Source organism: Muscardinus avellanarius (genome assembly GCF_963383645.1).
Source record: "Muscardinus avellanarius genome assembly, chromosome: 5".
Lineage (NCBI taxonomy): Eukaryota > Metazoa > Chordata > Mammalia > Rodentia > Gliridae > Muscardinus > Muscardinus avellanarius.
Window position 1 is genome coordinate 108621978 of NC_137790.1, and position 14201 is coordinate 108636178.

At 36.3% G+C, this 14201-nt stretch overlaps 1 protein-coding gene across 1 annotated transcript in view; it reads left to right on the plus strand.

Annotated features, from left to right (window-relative positions):
* Positions 1–14201, plus strand: part of ZBBX (zinc finger B-box domain containing) — a gene marked incomplete at both ends in the record, with an annotated part of 116144 nt that overhangs the window by 27482 nt on the left and 74461 nt on the right. Inside the window, one exon of the mRNA XM_080696580.1 lies at positions 2137–2232. Coding sequence (XP_080552706.1) covers positions 2137–2232 — 96 coding nt within the window. The remainder of the gene's footprint in view (positions 1–2136; positions 2233–14201) is intronic.

Sequence of the window (14201 nt, forward strand, 5' to 3'; positions counted from 1 at the left end):
GGCTTCAAATTACATGCTAAAACTGATGCTCAGTCCCAATTTTATACTATATTGTAAAAACTGCCTAATATTTATAAAAATGAATTAAAATATTAGCAGGCATATCAAATATAAATGGTACAGAGTACATTTAGAAACATTAATATAATACTACCATATGTTTATGTAAAATTATAGTTTTAAATATATTTTGCACTTAATATGATACAGTGAGCATGATGTTTTCATCATCATTTCTCCAAGAGACTGCAGTTCTTGAAGAGTTGAAAAGGTAGAAATGGTTTTCATGCTAGTGATGGTGTCTATTTTTTTCTGCTTAAATAAAAAAAAATCCAGTCCTGATGCATCTCAAAATTGATAAATATAATAATTAGAAATCCAGTTCTATATGGCTAATCACACTTAAAAATGCATCGGTATTTTGATAAATACAAGATCATGCACTCATTTGAAATATTGGATTTTATATTATTGTAGATTTTATCAATGTTTTAAATAAATGATAGTATTGCAATTAAAGTCAGAGATGGTTTAATTATTATTAATGTACACCATGGTTAAGAGCTAGAGCTTTGAGCCGTACACTGGGATTGAAATCCTGGTTCCACCACCATTAGCTTGCAGCACTGCAGAAAATTCCTAATGGCTGTGTTATTGGTTATCTTATCGTCATGATGGAGGTAGGACGATTGCTTTAACTTTACAGGATTATAGTGGGAATGAAATGAAATGGAACATATCAAGCCACCAGAACAGTAAATGCTCATCAAATGTTGTGGATGTTGCTAACGTTATTTCATTCTAAACTCTCGCTTTTTTTAAATAAAAATTTCTTACATATTTAACCATTTTGTGTTACCCTAATCATTTTTATATTTAATAATATACAGTTTTGCACATAACCATGTCACCATATGAGAATTTTAATATATTTTTATAAGTTAATGGACTTAAAAGTCTCCTATTGTGTTATAATAAGTATTTGGTCCACCTTCTTTGTTGTATACATCCCAGGGCTTTACTAGTCAGTGTGGGTTCTGCACAGCTGCAGGAAAAGGGGCATCTGAGGCTTTTTAGAATGCAAGATCTCAGGTATAACAAAGTCCCAGGTATTTCACATATGCATTGCAGTTGGAGATGCTAAATTGCATATTTTGGTCTGTCATTGGCCAGTACGAGGCAGAAGAGCTCAGTGAAGTCCTTGTTGTCAGCCTTTCACAGTTAACTCAGCCATGGCTTATTCATTATTTCTCCTGCTTTCTTCATCATGCTCCTGGTCACTTTTCAACCTGAGCCAATCTGAAGAAAAGAAGTGCTTAGCCATTTGCACTGCTGTTTAATCACATCGTCAGGGGTCTTGATGCAACAGCACCACTGCACAGGAGTCATCTTATTTGTAGTAAAAACTTCATTTTCTTCTCTCTTTATTTTTAGTTTTGCTTGCTTACCATTAGCATTATGGAACTTACCTGTACATTGTAAAAAATACATTTGGCATCATATAGAATTTGGAAGATAACTAGAAACATGCTCACAATCATTTGCCAGCCATAAAAATTGCTGAGTTTGGAATGTAGCTTCATCCATTTTTTTTTTTTTTTGTATTTTCTTTCCCTTGGAGATTCTTTAATGAACATGTTCAAAACGGTATTTTGATACTTACCAGAAAAGAAATCCCTTTCATGAAATCATATGGGAATTTAGAAGCAGATAGTATACATTACCTGTATTAGGTGAATCCATACAAAAAATGAAGTCATATAGATGGGAAAGTTCTGATTCATAGATAATGACCTTTAGTTTTTTTTTTTTTTAAATCAGGTCAAGAAGTTTGACTTAAGGCCACTAGTTATTTTATGATTCATAATAAATTGCATATGAATATGTGCACTTAAAACATAAGCCTGATGTCTAAAATACAACCATTATATTTATTTTGAGATGAGAGTAATTAGTGTTTGCAAGCTAGTTTTCTTCAGAGTGTTAAATCTTAATTTTTGGAGATTTCTCAATTATGATGATATATAAGTATGTAATTTTAGAAATAAATACAAAGACAATGATATCTAATTGCAAATATCTCAAAATACTACTATCATAAGATTGTATGATTTTTTAATTTATCTATCTTTTAAGGTATGTGTTGAATGTGGAGAAGATTATTGTTCAGGGTGCTTTGCTAAAATTCACCAGAAGGGGGCACAAAAACTCCATAGAACAACTCTTTTACAGGTAAGACTTTCTAAACTTTACTTACAGTGTATTTATAAAATATTTCAACATAAAGACACTTAAAACATGTCTAATTTAGAATTCAGGATGATTTACATTAATTTATAAAATTCCATTATGTACAGACAGTCTTGACATGTATCTTAAAATTATTTTACCAAACACTAATCTAGATTCTATTTTGCTATTTAAACTATGTTTTAATATAGTTTCTGAAACACTTAGCTTGATTAGAGTCTTTAGATTATGCATTCTACCCGTGAATTTGACATTTAAAATTAGACATTATTTTTGTCTATTGTACTTTTAAATGAACACGTGGCTGCTTTTAAATATGTCTATCTAGTTTGTGAGTAGACACTTATGTTTTCTTTTTATGTTTATTGTTAAAATTTTACTAGTCCTTATCTATTAAAAATTTAGATATCATCTCTTGGGTTTCTGCTTTTCCTTCCCACGTATTAAGGCCTTTTATTACATTATTCTTGTTCATTTTTTAAAAAAGTCATTGCTCTTTAACATGCCAGAACACAAACCCTGTCAAATTCTAATAAGAATTTTAAACAGTAAATATGGTAGATATACACATGGTATTACACAGCTACTTTTAATGTTGCACAGATTTATTGTAGGCTTAATTTGTTTCACAGTAATTTATTTAAAAAAATGTTTCCTGAGTACCTTCTAGGAAGCTGGGTCTATGCCAGGCAATGGCCTTTTATAGTTAATATTGCTCTAATCCTGCTTTTAAGGATTTGGAGATAAAAAAACACAGAAATTATGTAATGGGCTAAGGATTTTGCAGGCAAAAGTAAAGAGGTGATCAGAGTTGTATTTTAAAAGATCACGGTGCCGGGCATGGTGGCACACACTTGTAATCTCCGCGCTTGGGAGGCTGAGACAGGAGGATTGCACAGGTTCAAGGGCAGCCTCAGTTATTAGTGAGGCTCTCAGCAACTTAGTGAGACCCTGTTTCCAAATAAAATATAAAATAGGTCTGGGAGTATAGCCCAGAGATAGAAAGCCTCTGGGTTCCACCCCTAGTACCACCAAAAAATAAAATAAAATAAAATAATAAAACAAAGTAAAAGATCACAGGTAGAGTTCTATTTTTACATGTTATGTCAACATAAATATTGGTAGAGCTCAAAGATTCTGTGACCCAAGTTATATTTAATCCAAAACGTCAAATAGATCTAACTTTTATTTAACATCAGTTACTTTTGAGTTTCCAATCAATCGTCAGTCTTCAGACAGAAATGATGGGGGAGAACAATGAACCACCTTTTTCTTCCCTCCTTCAGGACATTAAGAGTAGATAGTCAGCCGGGCGTGGTGGCGCACGCTTGTAATCCCCGCGCTTGGGAGGCGGAGACAGGAGGATCGCGCAGGTTCGAAGCCAGCCGCGCTGGCGTAAGAGACCCTGTTTCAAAAATATAAAATAGGTCTGGGAGTGTAGCCCAGAGTTAGAAGGACTTCCAGGAACCCCAGTACCACAAAAAAAAAAAAAAAAAAAAAAGTAGATAGTCAAAAGGAATGAAAAGTAATCGCTATAAAAGTGAGTCTATGAGAGTCAAGATGGCGGATCCGAACCACCAGTTTGAATCCAAACAGCAGGCCCACAGCAGCTTGAGGAGGGCAGCAACTGTGGGAGAGTGCTGGGATGCAGCAGAGACTTCCCTAGAGACCATGGCAGTGGAAGAGTGGGGAGAGCAGAGCACCTGATGTCTCTGCAGCAGGGAGGGGTGGAAGAGGAGCCTGAGCTGAGTACAGTGAGGGAGGGAAAGCCCGGGGAGCCACGCTAGCACAGGTGGCCCTTTAGGCAGGCTGTCTAAAACAGAAGATCTGACATCAACCTGTAGAGCTGGCTCTGGAGACGTTCTCCACACTTCCCAGCATATTGACACAGTGCTGTGACTGGGTGATATCTGGAGAAGGATCTTAGTTTTACCAATTTTAAAAAGCAAGTCTTTCCAAGTACTTGGGAAGCTAAGACAGAAGGATTGCAAGTTCAAGGCCAGACTCAGCAACTTAGACCTTCAGTAATCTAGAGAAACCATGTATAAACACAATAGGATTCTACTCAGAAAAAAAAAAAAAGAACAAAATTATGCTATTTGCAGGAAAATGGATGGACCTAGAGAACATTATGTTACGTGAGATTAGCCACTCACAAAAAGTGAGGAGTCATATGTTTTTCTCTCATATATGAAAGCTAGGGAGTAAAATCAGGATACAAAAGGGACTTTAGATACTGGAAGAGAAGCCTCGGCAGAGCCAGGAAGGTGGGTGAATTAATGAAGAAAATACTTCCACAGACATTATATACACATGTGCGAATACCAATGCCAATCTCAATATCTTGTGTGGAGAAGGGGAGGAGTGGGGAGAAAGCTGGAGGAAAACTCACCAAGTGATATGAAAATATAATGTAATGAAAATATAAAAATAAAAATAAAAAGAACTGTGTTTGTTGCTTCGAGGTAGAATGCCCCGAGGTTTAATCCTTGGTAACAACAAACGAATAATTAGTTAAGTGAGTTTAGCTGTTAATATACAAATAATACACAATTTAAAGTGTTTCTACCTTGAAGGTAAGTAGTACAACTACTCTATTATATGTTCATACTAGGAATTACTCTTTAATGATTTAGTATTTAGCATTTTTTTGGTACTGAGGGTTGAACCCAGGGGCATGCTATCTTAAAGCTATGCCCCTTGCCCTTTTTTAATTTACTGTTTTGAAACAGGGTATCACTAGATTACTGAGGCTGTTCCTAAACAGGACACCCTCCTGATTCAGCCTCCCAAGTGCTGGGATACAGGTGTGCACCACCACATCTGGCTATTCACATTTTTCAAGTTACCAGTTAGTGAACTGATGTGACATGACATAGCTGATATGAAAGATAGAAAAGAAGAATGAGACAAGTCTCCTTCCCTTAGCTTCAGTATTTGAGCTTCAGGATTTACCTCGGTTGGACTCTCTTTTCCCCTGTTTTCCTCCCTTTCCTTTCCCTGTCTCCTTTCTTCTCTTTCCTGTGCATATGTGAGCACACACTCCCTGGACATTGCTGAGAGAGAGCTTACTGCTATCTACATGTAAATATAATACAGGTCAAATCATACTTACTAAAAGCAATATGACATAGAGGAAGCTTTCTAAATACTGAACTCTTTTCAATTTTATATTATACATTAAAATGGTCCTATGTCTCAGAATAATGTGATTTTAGTAGACTATAATCCTATAACATTCTAAATATAGAATTTATTGGGAAATATGAATGTTTATTGAGTTATATACTTTTGATAAATAAAATTTGGTTACTTTTTGGTAAATATATTTTGAGTTGGTTGTACTTTTGCTTGGAGAATTTATAGCAACCTATAGACTATTTTTGCCATCCATATTGACAGATATGACTGTAGAGATCCAATGTATTGATTACTTATGCATTATGAAAAAAATCTCCAAAACCAAGCTAATGAATATATCCATCACTTCACATCTCTGATTTTCTTTCTTTCTTTCTTTCTTTCTTTCTTTCTTTCTTTCTTTCTTTCTTTCTTTCTTTCCTTCTTTCTCTCTTTCCTTATTTTTTTTCTTTTCTTTTCTTTTCTTTTCTTTTCTTTTCTTTTCTTTTCTTTCTTTTTATTTCTTTCATAAGACCATGTAAGATACTGCCAGCATCACATTTCCTATTTTTCATTGCAGAAGAGGAAAGGTTGGTGAGCCACAAATAGTAAAATGATATTTAAGTTCCTAGTGAATCTCACAATTGCAAAAGATATATCTATCTCTAAAAGTTAATGTTAATTAACTTCAGATGTACAGAAATCAAAGGGTACAGCAGATAATCATGAATACTTGACAGGTTTTTTCAAATGGGATATATATATATATATATATATATATATATATATATATGTAGTAATTTGTGATAAAGAACACCGCCTCTTTTGTGTTCTTGTAGCTCCTTTTATTGCCCTCTAATTTGTTGGTACTGAAATCATTTGTAACTTAGTACTTTTTTTTTTTTTTTTGGTGGTACTGGGGTTCCTGGAAACCCTTCTACCTCTGGGCTCCACTCCCAGACCTATTTTATACTTTTTTATTTTTTGATACAGGGTCTCTTAAGCCAGCATGGCTGGCTTCGAATCTGTGCGATGCTCCTGTCCCTGCCTCCCAAGTGCAGGGATTACAAGTGTGCGCCACCACGCCCGGCTACTTAGTACTTAGTACTTTTTGAGGGAGAGTATTGGGAAGTACCTTTTCTATTTGGGAAATGAAATTGTTATGTTGGTACTTAGGAGAATATGTATAGATCACCTATGCTAGAAACTAAACCTACATTGCTCTTACTTTTTTATATATAACCTCACTTTAGCTGCTGAGATATCTAAGGAATGAAATTCTTTGAAGAAGACATTTACCAGACAATTTAATTAAATATATTCATTTATTCATAAAACAAAAATTATAAATAAAATTTTTCTTAAGATTTCGCATGTAAGTGAAATAATACAGTTTTTTCCTTCCGTGCTTGGCTTTTTTTTCTCACTAGGGATAATCTGGTCCATGTTTACCCATGTTGCCAACAATTATCTCTTTTTTGAAGGTTGAATATTATCTTGCGTGTATAGTTGTTCTAACTACAAGAAAAAGAAAAGAAACTATTTGAGGTGATGGCATGTTAATAGACTGGACACTTGTAAATCATTGCACTGTGGTTATGTATATTGTGCATATGTATATGCATACTAAAACATCATCATCTATTCCTTACATATGTAAAACAGTAAATGAATAAATACATATTTTTGAAGGAAACTATTTCAAAATACACTTTCTCTTATCTTAGAAAATAAAGTACAATGAATACAGCTCCGCTATAAAAATTAATCATAACCATTATGTTGATTATCTGTGATTATATAACACTTAAGGAGAAGCAAGCCTCACATAAACTGGATGTGGTGGTACATGCCTGTGATCTCCATACTTGGAAAGCTGAGCTAGGAGGACTTCAAGATCAAGGCCAGCCCCAAAACATTAAAAAAGAAAGGAAGGAAGGAAGGAAAGGCCTTAGCTAGCTGCTGTAGCACGTACAGCTCTGTGCTTCCCGTGAGCAGCTCGCTCTTCTGCTTGGAACCTCACGTTTTCTATCATGGCCTTGTTCTCCACCATCACTTCTGGGTTTCATTCTCTTCCACCGTTTGCTGCTACTTCCTGTTTCTGCCCTTTGTTTAGACCTTCAGCTTTCGTCAGTTGCTTTGCTTTTTTCTCCCTGGTTTCTATCATTCTTCCCTGTTGTTCCCTGTACATTAACGTTCTTGTCCTTGTTCCTTGGCTTTGATGGCCACTTGGTTAGTAATGAGTGGATGTCTCTTTTTGTATAGCCCTCCTTATCAAGTCATACTGTAGTTTCAGTTTTTCACCATTTCGGCACTATTAAGGTAACTATTAAAATCTCGAGGTTTCACTGACTGCTGAAATCCTATGCAATCTGAGAAGTGAGGGCAAACATCTGATAGGTAAGTAGGAAGCACCACTGGATAAAAAGCAAACATTCCCCTGGTGCAGTGACATATGCCTTTCACCCCTGTACTTGGGATGGTGAGGTAAGAGGATTACAGGTTCAAGGCCACCCTCAAATACTGGGGGAGAACCTCCGCAACCAAGTGTGACCCTGTTTCAAAATAAAAATTAAAAATGGCATGGGTAGAATGCCTCTGAGTTCAATCCCCAGTATCAAAAAATAAAAAGCAGACATTGTAGGCTAATGGTTGTTATACTTTATATTATTTAATCTATGATGTCTTTCTGGTTTTTATAAAGTGTAGCTAAATTTTGTAGTTTTTAAGCATTTCAGGCCTGATTTTATGGCCCCTGTAGGCCTGTAATTCAGTCACTGTGAACATTTTGTATCAGCATATCTTGTTTTACTTAAGAGAGAAAGCCCTGGAAAATTGAAAGCAAATACTCCTATTTCTCTGTTGACTAACATTTTAATTTAAAAAGGAGTTTCTTTGAATTATGATTGATTTATACTTGGCAGTGATTCAAAACATTTCAAGTTTGCCTTTTACAAACTCTGTTAAATAGTTAATTATCTGCAAAACAAAGCGGAAATGCACAGGAAGAATTACTAAGTACAAAATTTCTACTTTTCTATTTAGAATGATTGTCAACATTAAGGGGTGAAATGAAGGGTTTTTTCAGATGAAAAATAAGGTGTTAATATGCAAGGTATTCCCATTTTCTTTAACAACATATAATCAAAGAGAAGAAATAAAATTAGAAACCAAGCAAAGAGCATTCTATTATGAAGTGTAACATGCACAAGGGATTAGTCGATCACTAATAGAGTGTGCTGAGTATCTTTTCTTAACTGAAACAAAGATATTCTTAATTGGGGAAAAGAGACTTTGGGATGTAGAGGATGAGTGATGACAGAAGAGAAAGTTAAGGTGGAATTTCTGTGTTTTCTGGTCTGAGACCCTTTATCTCCAAGGAAAGATATTTCTAAATAAATATGGATAGAACCAAAAATGTATCCTTGTCTGAACAAACTTGTAGCCAAATAATTTCTGGACTGGGCTTAGTTGGTGTCAGAATACAGGCTACGGTAACTTTAGAAAATTTTTTTTTAGTTGACAGTGGTGAATATCAAGGTTTAGGTTCACACCATCACTTATCTGTGAAGGTTCAGAACAAGGCAGCACTTTCAGATCACAGCGAGTCACTTGAGGCATTGTCCTCAGGGCTTGAATGATCTTGTGAGGGGACCAGTCTTAACACTGTGCATACACATACTACTGATGTAATGGTGTGCACCCCAGCTCCGCCTCTCCAGCACTTGCTCATTGCCCTAGCTGCCTGGAGCATTGCCTGCTGGTGGGTTCTGGTTGAAGAATCCCTGGGACTTGCCCTATCCACAGGGACCTGTCGCTACTACTTAAGTTATTCCTTTCCTTATCAGTTTTCTGCTGTTATAACTGAATTTCATGGACTGGTTAATTTACAAAGAATAGAAATCTCCATAACTCATGGGTTTGGAGGCTGGGAGGTCCAAGCTTGCTGGGCTGCATCAAGTGGGGCTTCCTTGCCGGCAGAGCCCTGGGTGGTCCAGGGTGTCATGGACCACAGGTGCCCATTCTCCAGTAAAACTCGGAAGCAAAGTCTTAGCAATTATTTCCCAAAGAATTTGATGTGATATTCTGGAGTTCAGAGTAAAATTATACATAATCATTGGCTTAACTTTAGAGTTTTAAAAGCTTTGAAGGTTTGTGTATAGCATTACTTTCTTTGCTTTCCAAATTATTAACTGAGACATAGATATTGGGGTCAGGAAGTAGAAATGAAATTCTCTATTTTATGATTGATATATTCAGAATCAGTGATTATGGTGTGGATGTCCAGACAAATCCAACATCCTGATGCTTCTTTGAACTAAATATGTTTTTCTCCCAAGTTATAGACATTTCCTTTTGATAGGGAAGAGCCCAGAAACATTTCCATAGGTAACTAGTTTTTAATGCATCCCTCTTTGGGCAGACAGAATGGGTAGAGTTGAGCTTGCTGTTTCTTCTCCCAGAGTCATCAATAAGATGGAAACATGTCAATGACAATTAAATATCTCCTCAAATTAATTATTATAAATTCATGATTTTAAAGTCCAGCTTATAAAATATACTGAAAATATAAGCTTGTTATTTATAAATATTATTTAATATTATATTTAAGAAACAAGTAAACATTTAAAATATATAAACAAGAGTATTTCTATTTTTTAGCCAATTTTTTTCCTTAAAATTTTTTTTTTATTGGTCCATTGTAGTTTTACATCTTAATGGAGTATGAGATAATAGAGGCATATATGCACACATCACCCAATTAGCCCTTACCTAATTCCCACCCTGTTTTCTCTCCCCTCCCTCCTTCTTATGTTATTTTGGCTTAGTGATTGACTTTAATATGTTTGTGAATGTACATCATGTACATTAAGAAATTTCCCTCTTATTATAATCTATAGTATCTCCTTCTTCATCTAGAGTTCCTTCTATGACCCATTTTCTCCCTAGCTTTCGCATATTAAGGAGAGCATCTGATTTCTTATTTTTTGTGACTGACTAATCATACTTAGCTTAATGTTCTCCAGTTTCATCCATTTTCCTCTAAGTGATATAATTTTGTTCTTTATGGCTGGGTAAAATTTTATTGTATACATATCCTATAGTTTTATAATCCATTCATCTGTTCATGGATATCTTGGCTGGTTCCATAGTTTGGCAATGGTGAATTGTGCAGCTATGAACATAGATCCACATGCATTAGTTTGGTAGTTTGGTTTCCATTCTTTTGGGTAGATACCCAGAAGTGGTATTGCTGGATCATATGGTAAGTTTGTTCCTATCTTCTAAGGATCCTCCATACTGTTTTCCAAAGTGGTTGCACTAATTTGCAATCCTATAAACAATGTATTAGAGTTCCCATTTCTTAATGTCCTCACCAGCATTTGTTGTTGTTTGTGTTTTGAATGATTGCCATTCTAGTTGGAGTTAGGTGAAATCTCAGGGTAGTTTTGGCTTGCATCTCTCTGATTGCTAATGATGCTGAACACTTTTTATGAATTTATTGGCCATTTGAATTTCTTCTTTTGTGTAGTGTCTATTTTGTTCACCTGCCATTTCTTGATTTGGTTGTTTTCTTAATACTGAGTTTATTGAGTTCCTTGTATATTCTAGATATTAGTCTTCAATTAGAGGAGTAGGTGGCAAAAATCTTCCATTCTGTTGGCTCTCGGTTGAGGTTCTTGATAGTTTCTTTTGCTGTACAGAAACTCTTCAGTTTAATGCAATCCCACATATTGATTTGCCTTTTAGTTTCTTGTGCCTTTGCAGTCTTGTTGAAAAAGTTCTTAACCGTGCCTATGTGTTGCAGTGTTGGGCCTCTGTCCTGTTCAAGGAACTTCAAGGTCTCTGGTCTAATTTCCAAGTCTTTGTACCATCTTGAATTGACTCTTGTACAGAGTAAGAAAGTGTGGGTCATTTCCATTTTTCTGCCTATGGTTAACCAGTTTTCCCAGCACCATTTGTTGAACAGGCTATCTTTTTTTCCAGAGTATGCTTTGGGCTCTTATGTCAAAAAATCAATTGGCTGTAAGTGTGTGGATTTTTTTCTGAGTCTTCTATTCTACTCCATTGGTCTATGTATCTGTTTTTGTCCCAGTACCATGCTGTTTTTATTTTATTTATTTATTTTTAAATTTCATTTATTTTCCAGTACTGGGGATGGAGCCCAGGGGCATTCTACCTCCCAGCTACACTTCCAGCCCTATTTTTTATTTTGAAACAGGGTCTGACTGAATTGCAAAGGGACTCACTAAGTAGTAGCTGAGGCTGTCCGCTAACCATGATCTTCCTGTCTCAGCCTCCTAAATGCTGGAATTACAAACATGCACCACCACACCTGGCTGCTGTTTTTATTACTATGGCTTTGTAGTATAAAGTCAGGTATGGTGATTCTTCCTGCATGGTTTTTGTTGTTCCAAATGAATTTAAGGACTGATTATTTCTTTTTCTATTTCTGTGAGGAATGACCTTGGTAATAGACTTACTATCCATTTGAGTATCTTTCTTGGAAAAGTGTTGACAAAATTTTTTTTGTGTGGGGGTGGGTGTGTGTGGTATTGGGTATTAAACCCAGGGTCATTCTACCTCTGAGCTATACCCCTAGGCCTATTTTATTTTTATTTTGAAACATTCTATTTATAGGTTGGTAGAGTCTCTTCACTTCTTGCTGAGGCTGTCCTTGAATCTGTGATCCTCCTGTCTCAGCTTCCCAAGTACTGAGATTATAAGTGTGCACCACCACGCCTGGCTGACAAGAATTTTAAGAACACGTATATGTGGGACAGTTTTGCAGCTTGTGCTCCAATGAAATTGTACCTGTGGTAATGGCCCTAGATGCCAACATTAAGAACAACTCAGGAAAGGAAACAGAATTTAGCGAACCATCTGTAAAGAGTTGAAGGAGCATAGGTGCTTCCAACATACATAGGGATACATAGGGAATATGTATGTGATACATAGGGAATGTATGACAGAAACGAGTGACAGAGTGAAGTGATGGACACACAGGAGAAGGGGAGGCTGCAGCAGGGGTTTAATGCGGGGACAGTCTGAACCAATCTCAAAGGGAGGGCGTTTCTGCTTCTGTGATGTTTAGGTTAAGGGGAATCTTTATGATAAAATGCATATATGCAAGCTCAGAACCTTGTAGGGAGATTGTGAGGATAAGATTAAATGACAACAAATATAAAAGTATTCTCAAAGCAGGGGTTACATACATTAGGTTTTATTAGTCAGGATAAAATTTTACTAGAAATTCAACCTTATTTGACTATACCATCTACTGTTTTGTTTTAGCTCAGAAAACTAGGATTTTGGTGTGTTTTTTTTAGGTCTGGGGATGGAACACAGGGGTATTTGACCTCTTAAATACAACCCTTGCCCTATTATTTTGAAACAGGGTCTCACTAAATTGCCGATGGCCTCACTAAGTAGCTGAGGCTGTCTGCGAACCACGACCCTCTGGTCTCAGTCTCCCAAATGCTGGGATGACAAGCATGTGGCACAGTGCCCGGCTTCAGAAAACTAATATTAATGGCAAGTCCAAAAAAATTACCGAAAAGGTGACTTTCGTGCTTAGATTTTTTTCCCACAGCTTTACTATAGAAATTGCGCATATTTAATGTTGTATAGTTTGATAGATTTTAATATATACCTATGTCCATGATATCATCATAATCAGGACAGTAAACATATACATTATACCCAAAAGCTTCCTGTGTTCCTTGTGTGTGTGTGTGTGTGTGTGTGTGTGTGTGTGTGTGTGTGTTTGTATGAGTGTTTGGTAAGAACACGTAACATGAGCCTAGAAAACAAGCGAAATAAGTAGGTAGAAAAGGACAAATACTGCATACCTCCATTTACATGTGGTAGTCAGTGCTGTAGAAGTGAGATAGTGGTTGTACATGTATATGAAGAATGGAAAGCAGAGAGAGCGTGTTCAGTGGGTGGGAAGTTAAAGTTAGAAAGAGGACCGAGTTCTCGGCATCTACTGATCAACACTGCTTACAGTTAACAATATGGCATTGCACATTGAGGGCTGTTTTCAAGAGTGGTATAGTGATGTATATTTTGGAAGGCTTTTGTACAAAACAGTGAGTTAAAGTGTTAGCACTCAATTTATCAGAGCATATTTTAAAACACAGACTTTGTTTTTATTTAAATAGAAGATGATAGAGCTGGGCGTGGTGGCACACACATGTAATCTCATTACTTGTGGGGGCTGAGACAGGAGGATTGCACAGTTTTGAAGCCAGCCTCAGCAGCTTAGTGAGGCTTTAAGCAACTTAGACCCTGTTTCCAAATAAAATATAAAAATATAAAAATACAAATATTATTAAAAATATCTAGCCAGGCATGGTGGTGTACACTTGTAATCCCAGCATTTGGGAGGCTGAGACCAGAGGATCGAGGTTTGTGGACAGCCTCAGCTACTTAGTGAGGCCCTCTGCAACTCAGTGAGACCTCGTTTCAAAATAAAGAATAGAAAAAAAATAGGGAGGGGATAAAGCTTGGAGGTCGGATGTCACTGGGTTCCATCCCCAGACCTTCCCCCCCCAAAAAAAAATATATGTATGTATGTATGTTATGTATGTATGTATGATGGATGTATGTATGTCTGGGGGTATAGCCTGGAGGTAGAAGGCCCCTGTGTTCTACCCCCAGTACCACACAAACATATAAATAGAAGATAATAGAATGTCAATTTTGGAGGATAGCATAGAGGTCTAACCCAATGTCTGAACTCTCCTCCCTCACATTCATGCTGAATATTCAAGGGTCTTTGTTAATTGGCAAGTGCTACCTGTGTTGGCTGGTAAATTTTTCTTGCA